This window comes from Pezoporus flaviventris, unplaced genomic scaffold, assembly GCF_033815535.1.
Source record: "Pezoporus flaviventris isolate CSIRO_AGI_PZ_B2104156 unplaced genomic scaffold, CSIRO_AGI_Pfla_v1 ptg000011l, whole genome shotgun sequence".
Classification (NCBI taxonomy): domain Eukaryota; kingdom Metazoa; phylum Chordata; class Aves; order Psittaciformes; family Psittacidae; genus Pezoporus; species Pezoporus flaviventris.
The window spans coordinates 455996-477898 of NW_026892559.1; the positions used below are offsets into that span (position 1 = coordinate 455996).

A 21903-nucleotide genomic window follows, 5' to 3' on the forward strand; every position below is an offset into this window, starting at 1 on the left:
ATCTGTGGTATCCAAGTAGACTACCTTCACAATGAGGCACAGGGCCAGTCCTAGCCTGGCTAAGGATAGATGTAACTGTACTGATAAATACATGTGCTGCCCCTACAGCAGTTGTGCCTTGAGCTCACAGAACTACCAAGTAGGATTTCTTCCCTCATACAAGCATTTTGTGTCTATAAATAAAACCAGTCAGTGGGATCAAATCCATCTTTTCTAGCCCAAGCTCTTCCATCTTCCTCCATTGGTATGTAGCCCAGGCTACTTTTTTCCTGGATGCTGGTTCATGACTGTCATGCTGAGGAACCACAACTACAACCCCTCATTTATGGCAGCCCACTAAGTTTCATTCTCCATTGCTAAAGCCATAGAGCTGGATGTTATCTCAGCTACGCAGGTGAACCACCACAACTCCACTAAGTTTTCATCTGCTGCCCAGTTCTTGGGAGCACTCAGTCTTCCTCATTTTGGACACTCTGGTATTGCAGATTTATACCATGATAATTAAGGGTAAAGCCTGAGTCTGTCTCCACTAAGACAGGTTTGCTGTAAAAGTGCACAGGGAATTGTTGTACTTCACGGGGCAAATAGATTCTGTGTCCCTAAAGGATCCCACCTGAGATGGAAACTGTGCTTCCAATTCATCTGATTGCTATACTTAAATGTTCATACCACTCCATTACACACATCTTCATTAATCAGCTGATTGTTCCCATACTCTCCCAGATTAAGATACCCTCTCCTAGAAAACATTAACTTATTAACCCCAGTCACTCCTTCTAAAGTAGTCCCAGAACAGAACATTTCCTGCCCACTAAATGCCAAGGCATTCATAATGCTCTGATTTACCAAGACGCATTGCAAAATCTGTCAGAAGTATTCGAGTGGAGGAATAACACACAGGCTTTCTCAGAAGCATCATTAAAACCAGACAAACCTTTCAATCCATTTAGTGAAGTGCCTGAAGGTTGCTTTTTCAGAGAGGGGAAACAGAAGTAAATACAGCACATTGAAAATGAATACATGTAGTGCCACAGGCACCAGCCCTCTTACACATCATTTGAGATGCTGATGTTTTTTCCCGTTTCCTCTTTTTCTTCAGTCTATACTCAGTACATTTCAGGCTCATGCGAGGAGGCATCATAACAGCCCTGGAGATTTTTATTTATCCCTGAGAAGGTATAAAGTGGGCAGCAGCCATGGAAGTTTCCTTTGCTGTCTGCTGAATGCCAGGCAGAATGTGCCAATTAGCTGACAGGAGAAGGTAGTTCATAATTCAGCCACACTCAAGCCCCTGCCCCTTCTGCTACAGATGACATAAAAGAACTATCTGAGAAGTTCCAAGAAGGGAACTGGCTCAGGAGAGAGATAATACCAGCTCCTAACTGGACTGAGATACCTTGTTCATCTCACAAGTCCCATCACATTGCCATTAGTGGACATTAACATTTAGTCAATGCTAGTGACAAGGTTCAAGGCTGTGCCACCCACTCTGAAATCCCCTTCCAGAGCAGAGAATGCTGTCGTGGAGTCTACCAAAGTGATTCTTTTCACTGGGCTTTCTCCAAGGAGAGGCCAGGGGAGGATGCATCAGGTCTCAGAAGATGCTTGTCTATTGAAACAAATTGCCAAATCTCTTTCAGCATCCTGATCCCAAATTTGTCCCCTCTTCTAGTCTCTCACACTTTGTGGCACACAGCCAGAGCACTCAGTTGGAGCCTGCAAGCTCACCACGCCACTGAGCTCCAGGAAACTTTGCAAAAAAGTGAGGAAAACCAGTAACTCTTGAATTCTTTTCTTCTCTTGGAGGCTTCCCATGTTTGGGGATGATTCAAGAGCTGCATGGCTTAATATGCTTTGGTAAAAGAAAGACTGCAAAATACAGCCGCATAGCTGAGCACCCATGGGTGAAGCAAGGAGGAAAGAAAGGAAGGAGGAGAACGATAAAGTCAGCCTGTGGAGGGTTTTTTCCATTCTTTTGCTTGTTTGTTCCAAATGCTTGGCTGCTTGGTTTTAGTTCCACGCAGGGTACTGGCACTGATTGTCTTTCGTTGTGTGACATGCATTTTTAAATGAGTATTAAATGTGCTGAAAGCCTGGGGTAGGCTGTTGGAGAGTTTAAGTAAACTTGGGTTTAATTCAAACTGAAATAAAACAAGTAATTTCTTTGCTTGTTGACTGATCCCCAGGTTTAAGCCCCTACAAGGCTGCATTCAACCAGTGAGTAGACCTTTCTCAACCTCATAAAAATGCTCCAGGAAGCCCACTGAGAGAGGTTAGATCTGTACTGCTAGGGCTGGTACCAGTGTCTCTTCAGGCTGCCCTCTGATTCCTACGAAGATTTCTCTAGCTACACCAAATTTTATCTTTCAGTTTGACATTTTCCATATCAGATGCGCATGCCAGGTTTGATATTTGAAAAAAATGGAAGCAAAAGTGCTCTGTTATTTCCAAAAACAGTCTAGAGGAAAGAAGCTATTTTACCACCATTAAGGGGGGGGGGGGGGGAAGTGACCTTTTTAAAAAGCTCCAGCAAGTTCTCTGCTTTCAAGGGACCTGCATTTTGAAGAGAGGAGAAAGAAAAGGTTCCTTTCGTGTCACATGCTGCTTTTTGTCATATTGTGAAAACCTAGGCAGGTCATAAGCCTTTGGAAAAACTGCAATTTACACTTGTTCAACAGACACTTAATAGAGTTTTGGTTTTTTTAATTAAAAAAAAAATATCTAAAATCCTCTCCTTACTGGGCCTTCTGGAGTCTAAGTGACCTTCTCTTCACATGAGCTCAAAGGCCTACATCTGGACTAGGGAAGCAAGAAGAGGACTGCACCTCTTGGATTTGCATCTCCCTTGATCCTGCCCACTCCCTGCACGCAGTGATCATCGGAAAAGGAGGGTGGCTAATTCTAAACCAGTAGGAAAGAGCCAGGAAGGTGATAAGGATATATTGACTTGGGAGACTAGAAGAAATATGGGCTGAAATGTTACATGGGAGAAGAAAACTGGTAGGTGTGACACCTGCACCATTTAGGCAAAGAGACTGGCACTTGTTGGGGCTCAGCGGAGAGGAAGACAGATGGGATAAGGAGCCAAAATGTGAGATAAGTGGAAATGGATGAAAACAAGCGGCACAGAGTCCAGAAGTGGAAGCTGGATTTTTCTAGATCCAGATCCAAAGCTTAAATGAGACATCTGCGGGGCAGATCGTAGCTTTGTAGGTAAGAACCAGACCGGGACAAAGAGCCAGAAGGACAGAAGAAACAAGGCAAGCTGGAGGAGACAAGAAAAAAGAGGTGGGAAGCTGAAAAGTTCACAACTACTGAACAATGCACTTTGGCAAAGTCTGGATTTATTCATTACACAAAGTCAAGCACATCAAAATGGGGAAAGGTCAGAAGTACTGTTGCTCAAGGAACCTGAATGTAGCCCATTTTGCATAACCACTATGAATCAGTCCTGAATGACACAATCAACAACAATTTTTCTTACAGCACCCTTGTCTCATTCAATGCACCAGATGGATTGAACTGAGAATCAAACTTAGCTGCTTGGAAAGTGGGCAGTAATCAAGGAAGAGGTAGAGATTGGCTGGTATAAACAGGACAACCATATAGCTGAGCTAGCTTTCAGCTGTACTGCAAGGCTGGATTCATCCCTGCCTCTGCAGAAGGGTCATGGTGATGCAAGTAGTACAGAATAGGAAAGGATGGGACAGGACAGAATGGAATGGAGAATAGTTCTGTTGGAAGGGACCTAAAATAACAATCTAGTCCAATTGTCTGACCACTTCAGGGTTGACCAAATGCTAAACCATGTTATTAAGAGCATTTTCCAAATGCCTCTTCATTAACAGGCTTAGGGCACTAAATACCTCTCTAGGAGGCCTGTTCCAGTGTCTGACCATCCTCTCAACAGAAAAATGCTTCCTAATGTCCAGTCTAAACCTTTCCTGGCACGCCTTTGAACCATTCCAGGCATCCTATTGCTGGATACCAGGGAGAAGAGATTAGTAAACCTCTTAAACCAGATTCTTTGCAAGCAGTCACTAAATCTGTGTGCCTCATTTTCTGGACACTTAACAGAAGCTGAACAAACCCTCTGGCCCTTTTTTGGTCTGGTGGCAATTCCAAACAAAATAAATACTGTATTGAGAGCCCAGTTTTGGCAAATCCATAAGTATAAAATTTTGATTTTGTTGAAACAAAAGTTTAGCCCCCCTCTTTTGAATCTGAACATTTTCAAACATATTTTTTCAAATAAAAGATACATTTTAAAACTATACACTAATTTGAAAAAGAACTAAAATGTTTCATCTAAAATATATTGAAAGAAATTATTAAAATTAAAACTAAAATTTAAAAAAGGAAACAATTTGAAAACTGGAGGTTTTTTTCTCTTGGGTTAAAGATGATTGCTGCAAAACAAACAGTTACACAGGATATAAACAAACAGCCCATACAGCTTGCATGCCACCAAATCTCCATTTCTACATTAATAAAAAAATCAGTGAAAAATGGTGCTCAGTCCTAGTTAAGATTTGGAAGGCAGCAATTCGAGGAATTGTTGAGTTGAAGTCCAAGAGGAATTTGCTTTGAACACAGAAAGCTTTCAGTAATGATCAGTACTTTGATAACAAGTTCAAGGTGTCTCAGATGGGCCATGAAAAATTAATAGACATTTTTGACCTTAATCTTGCTGCACCTAAGTTCTCCACCTATACAATGGATTTACATAAAGCTGCTTGTGTCTCTCATCTCACAGGAGTAGGGTGAGAATCCATGAACTTCCTGATGCACTGAGTTACTGCCTTCATGTGTGCCACAGATAACACCTTGAGACAAACACTTTTCTCAGAAGCCTGTGAAAGCAGGCACATTACAAAGTTTAAGGCTACACATTAAATATGGCAAAGAAAACAAAACACTGAATCACTGCTCAGTCAGGAAATGCCACCCATCCTGCGTACAGAAGCAGGCAGGGGTCCTATCTTGTAAGATAGTATGCAGTCTTGAAACGGCTGCTCTGTAATGCGGAGACTTAAGAGTGCCAAATTAACATTGCAGCCTTAATTCTGGCATTTTCTTCCTTTTGAAGTGCTTGCCTTTGCAACCTAAATAATATTCGTCTGACACAGTTGTGTATAATATATGAAAGGCTCTTGGCTCGGGGGCCTTGGACTTCACAGAACATTGCAGCAGTGCCCCTGAGATTTCCTCCCCAGCTATTTTGCTTCCAGCTCATACCGGTTTTGCAGCACTGTACTAGAGCCTATCTCCCTCAGTTACCACATGCCCTTCCTCAGACCTTCTTTCTCACCTCCAGCCACCCACCAGCAAGCTCCCCTGCTCTGATTTTCACCACTGCATTGATAATTATCTGTTTGGGAAATAATGATCATAAGACTCCAAGCACAGAGGTCTCGCTACATCAGATATAAAGCAGCAAATACAAGAGATATTTCCTATTTTCAGTGCAATAGTGTTGGCTTTTTGCATTCTTCCCGGATGTGGTCCATACTGCAGAGGTGCCTCCTTCCAACACTTGCTCCTTTGCAGCCTTCCACCCAATAACTGTACTGGTGAGAGGCAGAAAGAGAACCCTTGACTCACCCCAACTGTCTCTAATTGCAGGTCTTAGGCCCCTTTTAGCCCCAGATTCCCTAACATTTTTACTGCTATATGGCTTCTATGGTCCTATAGTCTTCATCCATACCTCTTTACCTGAAGCTGAGCCACCCCCTGCTTCTGATCTGAAGAAGACAAAAATTCTGGAAATCTCTGCTGGGGGTAAAACCCCTTCAGAGAACTTCTGGTGTAGCTCTGTTCATCCTGCAAAACATGTTCAGAGCCTGATGTAAAGAACATGCAAGCAATATGTTTGCACTGAACAAAACAAAGGCATCATATTAAGGCGGGAGTAGGGCCTGGTGTTAAAAAAAAAAAATAAAAAATCTATTCAGAGGGAAAAATAATTTGGAAATTGCCAAAAAGAAGCTACTTAAAAAATAATAATAAAAAAAAATAGAGCTTTTTTTATTTTTGAACTTTTTCTTTTTTCTAAAATATCAAAACAATAGAAAAAGACCAACCCAGTTCAAAACATGGATAATCCTCTTCTCCCTGGCATCATGACACCAGTCAGTGCAAGATTCCTCCTTTGATAACATCCTTTATCCTGTCCTGTTATAAGTCATTGTCCTCCTCCTTTTTCTTATTCCTTCTCTCCCTTTCTCCCTCTCTCCCGGCTCTCTCCTCTGGCTCTCCCTCGTGAACAGTGAGCCTCAAGAAGCATTCCTGGGCTAGAAATTAACATATTAATGAAGAAAGAGGCTTGAAGAAGGGTTCAGAGATAGGGAGAAAACAGAGAGATGAGGCAGGCAGAACAAAATAACAAAGGGAAGATATAATGAAGAAGGGACACAGAGCCAAAGCACAAAGGAAAGAAAAAAACCAACACGCCTTTCTCAGGAACTTGTGCTACTTCAAACACTTTCATGTGAAGAAAAGATGAAAGAGAGAAAAGAAAGGGGGTGGGGAAAATGGGGTGGTTCTTCTGTTTTAAACCAAGATTTAATATTTCTATAGAAAAGAATCACCTATTGAGAGAAGGATGAGAAAGATGGAGGATGGGAGTAAGGGAAGGACACAGAGACACACAGAGGGGACATGACTGCTAACAAAAACAGTGGGTTCATCCCTGGCTTTTTGCAAATCACAATGAGCATGGAGACATGGGTACATCAGTGCAATCTTAGGGCTTTGCCTACAGATTATTGCCTCCTCCTACAACCCTCTTATTCTCCCCTTCCACAATGTACTCCTGCAAGCCTGCCCCAAAATTATGTTGAAAATGGAGAAAATGTCAATTAGCAAAGACTAGTGTTGATCTGGCAAGCTCACAGGATTCCCACTCCCAACCCCTCTCAGCACGAACAGGCAAACAGTTGGAAACCCATTAGGTTCAGTGGGTTGCGGAGGAAGTAAAAAAATTGTTAGTTCAAACACCTAAATACTTGCTCAATCATTGTTCCTCTACTTGACTATCCATGATTTACATCCTTTGTTAGATGCACTGCAGAAGAAAGTATTCTGAATACTACAGAAGAATATATTCTAAATTTACTCTGTACCCACTAGTCAGAACAAGCTCACCACTCCCATGCCTGCTAAACATGACAAAAGGGAAAAAAAAGGCCTGTAAAAGAAACACAAAGAAACAGCACCTTTAGTGCTGAAAAACACAGCAGACATTGCAAAACCAAGAGACATAAGGACTTGACTAGGAAATCAAGCTTTTTGGCATAGTCTACATCAGCAAAAGTGTGAGCTGTTTCCAGAGGGCCATTTCTGTAAAACAGACCTCCTGCTCTTTATCACCATCTTTCACATTTCTACCCGCATGTGCCACCACAGAAGAACTTATTCCATGGTTTCCTGGTGGTACCAAACCAACTGCTTGGCACCTCACCAGAGCACTGCTATAATAAGTGTTGAGGGCTCATGGTCTTCTGCAGCACCTTCCTGGGTGTGTAAGAATTATGTAAATAGCCACATGCACAACAGCGTTTGTCTCCTTGATCAGCCACACATCTCTTTTCTTCTATAATAGTGAGGAAGGTGGACCAAGGCAAATGCGCTGGCACAGGAGTCCCTGCTGCCTGGCTTCAGCAGAATGGCCACAGCCAAGGTTGCAACATCCATGCAGCTCTCCAGGCTTTTGGCACTGCTGCTATGACCAAAGGCAACTTGAAAAGGTAAGGTACTAACTGCATTGAGGAATAAAGGTCAGTGCCACCCACAGCCCTCCCTTTTGGGGAACTGGCTGTATTCCAAGCTTGGCAGTAGCCTGCATGCCCTTCACAGCAAGTGCTGTAAAACCAAGCCCAGTGATGCTTTTTATTTCCCCAAGTGCTCCTCCTTCCGCACCACATCCCAGCTCTCCTTCGCTGCCTTTCTATCAGTGCCCTTCTCCAGGGACCCATTTCCACAATGCCAATTGTTGGCTGCGATGAAGTTTCACAGCTGCTGCATCTGATCACCAAGTGCAGGATCCCTTCTCCAGGCTTTGTGAGGATCCAGAAGTGGGTGGCAAATAGAAAGGCAACCAGCAGTAGTGCAAACCAGCCTGATCCCCAGTGGAAGGTGGTGGATGTCTCTCTCCTGAGCATCTTCGCTCCCCTGTAGCTAATCCTACATCTGAATGGCTACATAACCCAATGTACCAGCTCACTTGGTACTTCCAGTGCCACTCACTTTTGGCAGTGCCATGGTGTTCTCGTTTGGCTCCCTCGCTCTGCCAAACTTTCTACTTAAGCAATTTCATGGAACTATAATAAACTATCCCAAATCAATTTCACAGCATTGTTAAGCTTGTGTGTTCATCAATTCAAACTTGAGCTTTCCATGAAAAATTGCTTGGAGAAAAAAAATAAAAATCAGCAAACTTCCCACTCTGGGGCCTTTTCAGAACTAGCATCTTTCCACAGCCACCAGAGAAACTGTGGCTTGGCACCAAATCTCCAAAACACTTGTTTCATCTGACCAGTAGTCCCACATTGGTAAAAACAGAGACCTTCTCCTCCTCAAAGCAACGTTAAAACAAAAAATAGATCTGCAAGTAGAGCTCTCCCAATGTTTCAATTACATGCGGACAAGGAAAGAGAAGGAAAAGGAAACTGAGAAGAGGGCAGCAGAACATGCAGAAGAACCTGGAAAGACTGGTCCTGCACCTCCTGGATTTGGGCAAGTCAATTGCTGGAAAGCCCAGTATCTCACACTCTCCTCCACAAACAGCTATTTAACATTAATACATACTAGGCATACTGAAGAGCAGTTGCTAGATGTTCAGATTTATTTGGAGGCTGTAAGCATCTGTACTTTGCACCTCAAAGTCTTCAGAGTCCCTTGGTGATGCTGGAGAGCATTTTGCCGTGGCTTAAGTACCAGCTCTTCTAAGCTCTCACCACTCAGATGCAGAAGGGCATCTGTATGATGCATGCATGCCATGCGTCACCACTCAGATGCAGAAGAGCAGTGTCAGCATTTTTGAGAAGAGGATGAAAAGCATTTCTTGCAACAATCTGTTTCAGGTACCTCATGTCACTCATGGAGCTTCATCTGCCAGTGACAGGTTATTTTGAAGTGGAAGAAAGCCATAAAAAATACCCGTTGTGGGTGGACCATCTTTTATTTGTGGCATCTATTATCTATGTGTCTACATCCTCCCAGAACTTTACTGTAGTTGACCCTTTTGCTTCTCATACAGTTCTGGTTACCGCTTGCATTTTCTCAGCGGCAGGTACACAGCAGCCTTGTTGGATGTCTCCGTCTGCCCAGGGCTGAGTTTCCAGGGGAAATAAGCAGATAATCAGTGTAGAATCTAGGTACATATGCCCAAAATACGTCATGATCTTGTGATGAAGGAGGTCTCTGAAAGCAGATATTATCTGCTGGTGAAGTCTGCATTTTGGAAAAGCTGCCAACCTCCTTCCTGAAGCCACTTCTGGAACTGCTGGCTGTCTGCTTCACACAGACACAGAAGAGGCATGTGTGGTACTGCTGCTAATCTCTTGTGCTTATTAAACAGCCCCAATGTCTTGGCGAAAATCCACCTCTAGCAATTTCATTCTGCTGGCTGAAACTCCTCGTGCAGCTCCAGTGAGGTGCAGTATTAATCTCTGCTTCATACTGTGTGCTGTTAAACAGTTGCTCTATTTCACCCCAGAGATGGCTGAATTTTAGCGATGAATTAAGCCGTCCCTTTCTACTCTGTAAAGTGCTTTGGAATTGCAGATAAAAGATCCTACAGCCTGCCATAAATAAATGTAAGATGCTGACACTGCTACTGGAGGTAGCCATCTTGCTGAAAAATGATTTCATGTGTGACACTAATAATACAGGGAAGAATGCCGGGCAAGACACTGAAAACTCATTTCAATCTCGTTTTAATACAGCTTCAAAACCAGGAAGAAAGTCAGTGTCTAGTCAGCATTTGTACATTTTTAACCACTGTCAGGCCTCAGAGATTCACAGGTTTTCAGACTCTTTTCCACCTTGACCATACCATCAGTGGGTGAATCCTTCATCTGATTACCTGACATGTTGCCAGGTCCTTGGCAAAGACCAGCTCAGTTCTCAAAATCTGTTTTTCAAGTATTTCTCATGACATGTTACTCCAGAGGGGACCGCTAATCGCCTTATAGTCTTTACTCAATCAAGACAGGTATGGTGACCTGTTCAGTGTGGTATAGCAAGCTCAGAAATCTCTCCACAGGGGTGGAAGAGAGCGTTCTTTGTAGGAAGATGGCTGGCAGCATTCAGTCTGAATGATCCTTACAAGGGCACTGTGGTTAGATTTTAATATTCATTTTATATAAAGGTGCTTGAGTGAGGACATTTTTATTACTTAAATCAGGAGAGAATACGCTGCGGGAATGATAGAGCAGGTAGTGGACTGGACAAGCTGACACATCTCTGTCATTTCTGTTTGTTACTATTTCACTCACATTGAAGCATTTTAAATACCACATTTCTGGATTATCTTTCATTGAAGTACTTCAAGAAATATAGTGCACAGTGAATGTACAGTAAGAAAAAAATTACACTATGTTAACATACACCACCTTCAAATGTTTATATTCAATACAAAATCAGATTTTTAACCTTAACAAAGCAGGAATCCCTTGTTTACCACTGCAAACCTATTTTTGAAGTTTGAAATGAAGCTAGCTTTGAGTTATTTGTCCACACCAACAAAACCCCCACTGCTGGATAATTATTCAAAAGCAGAACAAATTCATTCATTTTATACTGTCATAATTCAAAATTGGATTAACAGGTTTTTTTGCTCAGATTTTTCCAAAATGCTCACCTTTGGACTAAGAATGAAAATAAAATTTGCAACATGAAAGAAAACGCACTTTAAAAATAACAGCTACTTGAAAATAGGCCAGTGGAGAGGTCTGTGAGCTGCAGAGGGAGGTCTGGATCCTGCACAGGCAACAGATGTTCAAAACCACAGTTCCGTTTGGTCCCTTTGACATAAGTATTCAGCTGCCCCACAGATATGCAGATCCACATTTTTCCAAAATTTGGATGCAAGACTCAAGTACACCCTTAAAGCAATGATTTTGAGAGGAATATCATCAGCAGCATCTAGTCAGGAGTGGCCTAAGCCTCAATTCAGCAAAGCACTTAATTGCCAGCTTAGCTTGAAACGTGCACAGCAACCTCTTAGACAAAGCATATATGGCAAAGACCACTGAAGAGCAGGTGCCTCTCGAGGGGAACAGACCAGCTGTTTGATAGCACTCAGCTCCAGCGCACAAGGATGTAGGACAGAAAGGGGAAAAGAATATCCCATCAAAAATTAAACCACAAGAATGGTATTAACACTGCAGAATGTAACAAAAAATGTCTCAGCCTGATGCACCAGGGTTAATGCCTTGACTGTCCGCCAGGAAAGAACATCTGATTTCCCCCCCCCCCTTTTATTCATGAATTACTCTCAATGGTGGATGCTGTTGTGGCCCCCCTGTCCCCCCGGGAGGGAGCCACTAGGTGGCAAGCTGGCCTGGTGTGTGGTCAAACTGCACCATGAACCCAAATTGCACCAAAGTGAAGAGAAGCAGAATCTGCTTCAGAGTTGCACAGGGAGCCATAGCAACATGGCAGTTCCTATTTTTAAAAACTTGAAAGATAGTAAGTACATTAAGTCTGAGGAGAAAAAAAAAAAAAAAGGAAGGAAAAAAAAAAGAAAAGAAAAAAAACCACATTTCTATCAAAGGAAAGAAATGCCTGTGTTCCTTACAGGCTCTAGTGATGAAACCACATATGGCTAACCATGGATTTGCAGGTGTGCAAGTGAGAAAATAACCACAGACTCATCAAGCCATTTCCTGAAGGAAGGAGGCTATTTCTCACCTTCCTTCCACTGATCTGCTAAAGCAGGTTTTCAAATTCCCTCGGGCACTTTAAAACCCACAGGTCCCCAACAACATTTTGTGACTGGGGAAGATGCTACCGTAGCAGATGCTGAACTGCAGCCAGAGCTGGGTTTGCAGTTTCACACTGCTTCCTTCAGCTTCACTACAGAGGAAGGATTTTGATTCGCATTTCATGAAGAGTAGAGAGAGCCTGAATGCCCAACTTAAAGCATATTGTCACCAGCAAGCAAAGTTGCCACAGTATTAGCACTAATTGGACTTGGCTGCAGAGCAGAAGATGTCTCAGAGGGCTGGAAGCAGAACATGGACATTTTCCCATCTGGAAACTGATGGTGCATACCAAAATTCATTCCCAGCTGGTGGATTTTGGAGGCCATTATGAAAGGGTCTGTCCTCTAATCAAGATAACCGTTGCCAAAACCCCAGCACTTCACTTGAACCCTCTCATCCTATTTTAATTGCAGAAAGGATGAAAAATACAGCTGTTCACACAGAGCAAGTGCCTCCTCTCCACTTCTGACAAAGCCCTGCTCTGCAGGACCAAGGCACCCTGTGGTGCCTGCTGAGGGACAAACATTTTTTGCTGTTCCCCCACCATATACTCCCTCTGAGAAGCTAGGGGTCTGCAGTATTGTACAAGCACACTGAGTGGGATTGATGTTAGACTTTCCTCTAGCTGTCACTGGTGCCTTCCACTGCCAAAGCATCACTGCTTAAGTGCTTAAGTGCTGGGCAAAGCAAGGAGGACAGACAGGCAGAGGCTGTTCCCTTCTGCATTAGGCATCCTTGGCAGCCCACCGATATGGGGGAGATTTGGGTTGAGAGAATGTTATAAAGCTGCCCTCAGCATCACCCTCCAGGTGACAAAAAAATGAAATTAGAGGAACCCACACTGCCCCCAAGATGTGGTGGTACATGGATAAATGCTGCTGCTCCAGCCCACTGCCCACCTCCTTGGTAGACAGTGTGAATAACTGGTAGCCTCAGGGTAGTGAACTCAGCACCTTTCACCAGCATGGAACCACCATGGCAGGGAGTAACACGTGCAGGGCAAATGAAATGCAACAGGAGATGGAAGGCGGAAAGCAGAAAGAAAAGAAAGTGATGGCAGCATGCAAGCAGCAGTGAGCAGAGTAATCTACAAAGGATGCAGGGAGGCAGAGACCCCAATGGAAGCAGGAGGCATGGGCCAGCACCGGCCTCCAGCTGCTGCTGGAGCGGTGACAGAAACAAGCAGATTTCAGCAGCAGGGATCTCTAATCTGCCAGCAGCGCTCACGCCACATGCTGCCAGCTAGCACCAGCCTGACAGCAGCCGGACTCACGAACCAGTGGAAACATAACGAGCTGCTAACAAGACACCAGCTTAAAGGCTCCAAAAGGTCAAAAGTTACATATGCTCCCTCACCTCCGAGTTTCTGAAAAGGGCAATTTTTGCATCTGTGGGAACATGTCATTTATACCTTCTCTTCTCTCCTCTCCTCCACAGTAAAGAAACAAGTCCCAGCACCGTGCCTCCCACTGCTGGAGCAGGCCTTCCCAGTCAGCTGCCAAGCAGGTAGATGTGAAGCCAGTAAGACTTCAGTGCCAGCCAGTGCTCCTGTCTCTTAGCATGAAGTTAACTCCACAGTCCTATGGAGAAAGGGTGACACAAACAGTCCTTTCTCCATTTCTGCTTTCAACTCCCTTGCTGCATTGTGTGAAGGTGTGTGGCTCACTCATCTAGAAGACAACAGAATGGCTCCATGGCAGCTCCTGAAAATGATATATGATGATCGCCATGTCTGATATGGCAGGCAATAGCTGCTGTGACTGCAGAAGAGAGTGCAGGAGAGAGGGTTGGGAGAAGCCTGGGAAACAAAGAAAGGTGCTGCCTGGGTGCTGTCCTTCACACTGACCTGGGGAAAGCAGGTCTAGGATGATACGGTCACAGTGCTGTTTCCAGCTATCAGGGTGACACAATAACCTGAATGGGCACTGCACCTCTCCAGGGATACATACAGCCCCTGTGGTCTTGAGTCTCCAGGGAAGCAATACGTTTGTACAATCCTATTGCAAGTACTTTCTCTGCTCACTGACGCACTGTTCAGCTGTGTGAGCCCCCGCAGTTCCTAGTTTCCACTAGGGCAATTTGGCCACATGAGAACAGAGCTTGCCCTGGGTGTTCGAGGGAAAATAGTTTCCAACCATTCATTAAGGGCTCTTTTGCACTGCTTAACTGGCTGGTATAGAAAGCTCCAGATGAAAGTTAGTATTTCCCCCAAAGTGGAAGTATCATATCCACACAATGCACCAAGCTAGCTTTCCAGCTGTTTTCATATTTGAGGAATCTGAGGTGCAGAATTGAATCTATCTTTGTTCCCCTCTTAAAGTATTTCTTTGCAAAGGCAGTATAATTCCATATTTGTATTTTCATTCCAAAGCAAATGCTTCACTGCACTTTTTATTAAAATGAAATCTGGTGTGTGCAGCCTGGTGTTAAATGAGAGACTATTAAAGCCAATCAGTGGAGAACTCATTAGTAACCCTACAACAACAAACTAGTAGTTATGGCCCAGCATTCACAAGCAGCCATGACAACCAGTAGGAAGAACCCAGGTCTCATTGAAGGCTATAATAAAAACACAGCTTATGTAGCCCTATGACTGTGAATATCCATACAAAATGGTGAGCTTCTATTCCTCAAATATGTGTCAGAAATCATGTTCTTTTCTCATGACTCATCCCTGAATTCCACTCCCAAGAATGCTCCTGTCATTTAGTTATTTCTTCTCATTTCTAAAATGTAATGAGAAGCACCAATCCCGAGCTCAAGGAAATCTGTCCCATCAATTAAAATAATGAAATAAGCAGAAGGCTGCCTATAAACACATCCACCTCTGCCCACTCACTCCTCAGCAGCCATGGTGAAGCAAGAATAGATGAGCTCTGCAGAATGCGTATGTTAGCAACTCTCCTTTGAAGGGCCAAGAAGGAAGAAATCCACGTTTGAGCATTTATCCAGAGAAAAACTGTGTTAGAAACTCCTTCCCAACCTTTGTAATCTCATCCACTAGAAGAGAGCAGAGAGTGCAGTGGTTTCCTGGTTACTCAGGAGAACACTGGCCATTGAGATAACTGTAAACTTGGTAGACCGGAATATTCAAATCCCATTTCTTCTGGGGCAACAAAGAAATAAATGAACAGGTAATTATTATAAACAATACGAGTAACTAAAGAATGCAACAGAACTGGAAAACAGCATTTGCATATACAGATTCCAAATGATCACCTAAGCCTATTATCAGCATAAAGTGAGATAAATCCCTCACTTGAGGAAAACTTCATTCAAAAAGAAAACCAATAATTCTTGTAGAAAAAACCTTCTTCAAAGTATTACTTTCCTGTTAGTTAGTGGAGTTATCTCACCAGTGGGCTAATTTCCAGGACAAAATTTGCAATGTTCAATGGTCGTGATCATACTTCTGCACTTCCAGTCTAACACAAAAGAGAACAAGTTTCGAGACAGACAAGAAACAGTTGCTATGAGACCATTATTAATACAAGAAGATTCAGACCAAACACCTACATCTGCAAGAAATGGCATTTAGATAACAGTCTGTCTTGTTTCTTGTGCTTGCAGCCATACTTCAAACAAAACTTTGTTTGCACAGCTCTTGCAAAAGCGAACAAGTGTCAGCGTAAGAAGGGGAAAAGACAGAGAAACTGAGCTTTCTTTCTAAACATGAGCAACTTTCAGTTCAGTTCCTCCATTATACACCCAGACCAACCACCAAGACCACGTTGAACAAGACCCTCCAATTTTAGCTGCATTCAGAACCGCTTCGTTTTCAGAAAGAGGAAGCGGGGGGGGGGGAGGGGGGAAGAGAAGAAAAAAGGAAGAAATGATCAAAGTTCAAAGGCAGATCTTGGGAAATGACTAATTCACAGTCTTAATGTATAATGTGCCCCAGCTGAACTAAATTACACATTTTTTCAGTTGAATGTGTCACTCTTGGAAGAATGGGAAAATTCCCTTATCACGCTGCCTCCCAGCTATGGATTTGAAGCAAAGTGGACCACTTTGGATTAGCTTCGAGAGTTTCTGAAGCACCAGCTACATGGTGATGTATTATCTGAGGTCACATACACTCTGCAGCCTCCCCAGACGTCAAGCCCACATACATGCATTTCTCTATTCTGTGTAGGCGTGCGGAGGGGGAACTGTAAGTTGCAGATGGCTGAATATAGTATTGCCAGGTTCAGGGCAAGACTAAAATTAGTTTTCTAGAACCTTCAGCCCAGTCCAAAGTGAGCAAGACAATGCCCCAGACACACCGATATTGCTGCTCCCTCGTGCTCACAATGCACAAGTGCTGTGGAATCTTAGCAGGTAGAAGGGGTTAGAGAAGGTATGAAGCATCCAGGTCTGCAGAATCTGTAATACTCCAGATAGACAAAGCATTTCAGGAGAGATTTAAAGACCTCAGATAGACAGAGTATATCAGGAAGGGGTTTAAAGTTTAGCACATCGTAAATTCCAGCAAGTGCAACAGGACTTGAAGGTGTGAACACAGATTACAGCCATTGATCTCTGTGGGTTTTGGTTCAGTAAAGTGAACTCATATCTTCATGGCTGCTCCTTTCCACATCTTGTCCCTCTCTCACCTCTACCTTTCCTCCTACACAGACTCCAGGCTGTGAGGCTGAGCATGAAGCTGTCATATTTCTACTGAACCTTTGGATTTGCAAAAGCAATGGTTTATTTTGGACACCATTAGTTTTATACATCAAAAGGTGCCTGAAAGTAATTTCACTTAAACAGAAAACTAAGCACCCAACTCACTGAAGTCAAACTTCTTAACCATCTTACTCATAAGCAGAGAGGGTGGAAACATCTGGGGGGGCGGAGGGAAGAGAGCACAAGCCAGTGCTGTTCAAGGCAAAGCGAATATTTGCACTGTGGTAACAGAAGCAACTGCAACACAGTGTAATTATTTCTGAGCTAGCCCAGGTGCCTGCAGCAATGTAGGCAGTGGCAGAACAGAGCTCGGCATGGACTAATTCACTCTGTTTCCCAGAGAGACTGATGTCAGTTACCCAAACTAAGCTGGGTGTATCTACATGTATCCGCAGTCGTTCCTGTGAAAGCTGTACCCGAAGCAGACAAGGGAGAAGGAACAGCACGATTTGGGCTATGAAGGTGAGAAGAAAGCTAATATCTTCAAAAGACAAGAACTGCTTTCATGTGGGGTGCCCAGGCTTCAGGGCATATCTACACTGCACAACCGTACTGTCATATCTAGAGACTCAAGAGTCTCTGAGCTGGCAACTTTTATACAACGCAAAGAAGTGCTACGCTGAGAGGTTATGCTGGGTCCTTGAAGCAGTGTAGCTATGTGGGTATGATGTGCACAGGCTAATACAGTGTCAACAGAACTAATTAGCAAAGCCCTGCATCACATAGTGGGGGACAACAATTTGTTTTCTACATAACTGCTGAAAAAACACAGTACAGCTGTCCAGAAAAAAAAAACACACCTTATTCATTTAGAAAGGTAGAACAACAGCCTGACTTAATGCTGTTGTATAACTTTGATATCTGATAACTTTGTATATTTTCCCTGCTTAATCATTCCAGTGATGAGTCAAAAGAGAAGCAGAATACAAACCTTACCCCTAAGCATAGCTGGGAAGGAAATAAATAAAGCTTTGGGAACCTTTAGTCCTTTAGTAGTTCCAAGGCTTGCAGACAGCAAAAAGGTAATATGGGGATAGGGAAGTAAAGGCAGTAAGATCTGGTATATGCCAAATGGAGACAGCAGGTAACATTATGGATAATAAAATGGCTCAAAGAATAGACTTTTCTTTCAGTCCTCAATTTCCAGGCAAAGCAAAACCTGCTTTCTTGTTCACCAGTCTCTGTATCTGCCTAGTACAGCTGACAGTGAGGGGCCTCAGCATGCAAACCAATCGATCACATTTTCATTGTTCCATGATTCATCATGACAAATGAACAAAGATGCTGAGCTCTGTGTGGCCACCTCTCCTGATGGCTACTGCCTGGATTGACCTTGTCGTACCACAAAGGGACCAATATGCCCAAGGATTTTACATGTAAAACATTGGAGAACAACAGCTGAGCAGGTCAGGGGGCATCTGGCTAATTGCAGATCCCATGTCTAATTATCTGGGTTGCTTAGTGACACACTAAAACTCCAGCTGAGAGAAAAAGGAAGATCTAGTAATCAGAGCGCTGTTCTAGAGATTGTTCCACCACAGGCCTCCTCCTCTATGACCTTAAATAGGTATCTTAGCACTGTTTCTTCAGAAAACCTGAATTTGGATTAAAAGAAGATTGTTATTCAAATAGGTTTTCCATATTTTTAAATACCCTTTTCCATCTAGAAAAACTTGCCATTCTGATGCAGGTGCCTAAGCTCTATGTACAACATGCACAATAGAGAATGAGACCCAAAACACCCAGCAGACAATGGCCAACAAGGTGCCAATGAACAGGGTGATAGCAGAAGTACTCCTCTTTGAGCTAAACTGGATTCTTAAGACACCCAAGGGTTTTAAAGGCTTCCAGTATAAAGCAGGATCAAGGCAGAGTTATTGACTCTTTTTGCAGCTTTAGTTCTCCACACCTCTCTGCACTTCACTCTTTCCTGTAATTCAGAGCTAATGGACAGCAGAAGGACACTTGGTCCTCAGACAGCAGGTGCCATAAAACTGTTCCAGGTGGGTCACATACCTGTTTACATAGGGCTGGTGCCTGGAACAGGACCTGGTGCCTACTACATCTACACACAAAAATCCCCAGTGCTTGAAGCCAGAGCCCACCTGAGAGTTATTAGATCCATTTATGCAAAGATGCTCCAAGAAATTCACCACTGTTACAAATGCAAAATTTGGTGCCTCAATGGGCACACTCAGTCTTTGCACTATGCCTTCATTGTTCCTTTTCCCCATGCTGGCTTGCCCCCTGTGTCCTATAGAGGCTTTCTAAGGGGGTAACAGTACTGGTACCCATGACACATAGCAGATCAAGTTCCACCATCAACACGCCTCTCCTTGCCCAGGTTCTGGCCAGCATTGCCCACTGCCCTTGAGCATCACATAGCCTAGCAGAATTATTCTGGTCTCAAAGGTCCCTTCTGACCCCTCTTTTGTAAGGCTGGCCCAGTCCTTTCGCTTACCTGTTGAGCATGTTGGACTGGTAAATCCTTTTCTCCTGGGTGTTGTAACAGCTGCTCTTGGGCTCAGGGATGAAGCTGTGTTCAGACAGCATATCAGAAGCAGCTGTGGTGATTATGGCTATTCCATCCCTCACTCTGGCAGGAAGACCATAGTCCCATTCATCATATGAGACAGAGATGAGCCCAGTGGGGAACTCAGATGGCACTGTGTCTGTATCCCCTGCCACCAGGCTGGGCACAATCCACGTATAACCATAGCCTGTCAGACCCACAGAGTTGGCCACCTCAAAAATGTAGGTAGCCTCTTCCTTTGTGCAGTAGAGGAGGATAACGGGGCTTTGGAGCTTCTTGAGCTGGTTCTGGATCTTTGAGTCCCCATCATCCAGGGACATGTCCAACAAGAGGACTTCCTCCAATTCCCAACCCACAAAGCTGTGCTCAATGGTACTGCGGATCTTGTTCACGAAGTCCTGATAACCAGGGAAATAAGTAGTGACAATGGAGAAGATGTACCAGTCATATTCTTCCATGATGTTGAGCATGACAGAGGCTTGCTGTTCTATTGATGGACCAAACTGGAAGAACATGGATGACTCATCCTAGATAGGAAGTCAAAGAGAGGGAGAGAGAGAAAAAGAAAACAAGAATAGGTCAAAGGAAATAAACAGCATTCCTAGTCAACCCATTGAGTGTGGAGGGGGAGGAGTGCAATCAGAATCTTACACTTCATGTCTTGGCCAGAGCTTACAGATTCTTCTTTTAAAATTTTAAAATTTAAGTGAAGCAAGTGGGAAGGAAGTAAAAGCCTTTTTATGACCAGCTGTCCTTACTTTATTTTTAAAGGCAGGTTGCCGAAATTACTTAAAGATTTCAAATGTTAGGCATGATTCTAACAGACAGGGAACAAGTGGTACACAAGTGAGCAGAGGAAAAGAGAATATGTACAAAATACTCCATGCAGAAACTTAGAGTTTTAATCCCCAGATTATCATATGTAGTATAAACAGGGAAAACAGCAGCTTTGATACTGATTCAGTTTGGGATGGTCGTTCCAGTCCAAGTATCCAGATTGAAGTAGTAGAGTAGACAAAACCATGAGACACAAATAGCTCTGAGAATCTCCACTGCAAGCTCCTCGCAAAGCAAGCAGTAGCACAGAGTGCTGCAACTGTGAAGGTGCCATCTCAGAACAACATAAAACATTACTAAAATGGAAAAAAATAAATTATAAACTACTATGGGTTTTGTTTCTACCATGTTTTAGAGAAATGTCAGCTCAATATTTCTCTTGGTATTGCTTTCATACCCTTCTACCATACCAAGTTCATTTTTGCCAGAACCAGAACCTGTACTATTTTACAGCCTCCATGACTCCAAGGAAGTTTTGTACAGGTCTCACCTCTCCAATGGTATACTGTAAGCCTTTTTCATCCTGGAATTTCACAAGATATCAGGCTTTCAATTTTTGACAGATCCAGTAAAATCCAAATACTCCCTTTTGCGCAATTCATGATGGAAAAGAATGGAAAAAGCGTTTGCCAATATGCTCTCTCCCACTGACTTCTGTAGAGTAGGATTAGATCATAAACAAACAAAAAAGACAGAATGAAATCTGCCTCTCTGCAGAGATTCCCATTACAATAAGAAAGTTCTCCAAATCCAATCACTACTTTTAGGAATGAGATAGCAGCTCTGCCTTCTTTTCAAGAAGCCAAAAAAGCTGAACCAGAGATTCAAAAGGAGGCAGTCAGGAGTTTCAGACCTAGGGAAACTCATTGTGCAAATGCCTCAAGACATTACCTCAAGATACTTGCATTTAGAACAGTTCTTTACCAAATGCATCCTCCTACAGCCTGGCAGGTAAACCTGTTTTTCAGCAAGGATGCCAGTTAATTATCCATCCATCCCTCCATCCCTTCTTTAGCCACACTTTTGATTACCTATTGGCAAAATAAGCCATAGCTCAGGAACTCCAGGAAAAAAAAAAGGCAAGCTTTGATCCTGCATGCAGCCTTAAGCTGTTTGTTGCTCTTTCCTGAACTCCCTATGAGTCACGTCCTATATGAAAGAGTCCTTGCTACTATATCCCCATGCTTCTCCTATGAGGTCTGGTGATTAAACTCTGCTCACTTACATACAGCTCACCACCTACTTGTGAAAGTACTCTTAGGGTTGTTATTTGTTCACTGCAAAAAGAAAAAAGCACACACAAAGAAAAAGAAGGCATCAACAATTAGATATATGTTAAATAAACAGGAGCAGCAACTGAGCCCTTCAACCTGTGGAAAACAGATCATACTTTCTAAGACTGGAATTCAGCCTGTTCTCCCAGAACTGCTCAGGAATAGAACTTACTCTTCCAATAAAAAAAATCTTTTTATCTTTGAAGCTTATGTAGAAAATCAGGAAAGGCAGAGGAATAATTAAACTATTCTCATGGCATGTACCAGAATTTGAAGAAAGCCTGAACAAGCATCTCCAATACCCTTCACTGGGCCTTTGAAAGCCACTTGTAGCAAACTGAATGTTAGAGTGTGAAGACTCAGCCTTAATGTAACATGAAAAGGCAAGACAGCTACACTGATGACTAGTATTTATTTTTATATTAATTTCCACAAAAGCTTTTCTATACTCATGCATAAGAACCTCTGAATTGCCTGTAAATTTCCAGTTTCTATCAGAAAGTCTAAGAGTTGAAGGACCTGGCTACTGAATTACAGGAACATTTGACACACAGCATCTTGAAGTCTCATATGAAAATATTCTGGGTCCTTTTCTCCATGA

At 43.1% G+C, this 21903-nt stretch overlaps 1 protein-coding gene across 3 annotated transcripts in view; it reads right to left on the bottom strand.

Annotated features, from left to right (window-relative positions):
• GRIN2B (glutamate ionotropic receptor NMDA type subunit 2B) overlaps window positions 1-21903 on the bottom strand; it is a 217702-nt gene that overhangs the window by 101205 nt on the left and 94594 nt on the right. For all 3 annotated transcript variants that reach the window (XM_061450628.1, XM_061450629.1, XM_061450630.1), the window contains one exon: window positions 19120-19718. In XM_061450628.1, the coding sequence (XP_061306612.1) occupies window positions 19120-19718 (599 nt within the window). The remainder of the gene's footprint in view (window positions 1-19119; window positions 19719-21903) is intronic.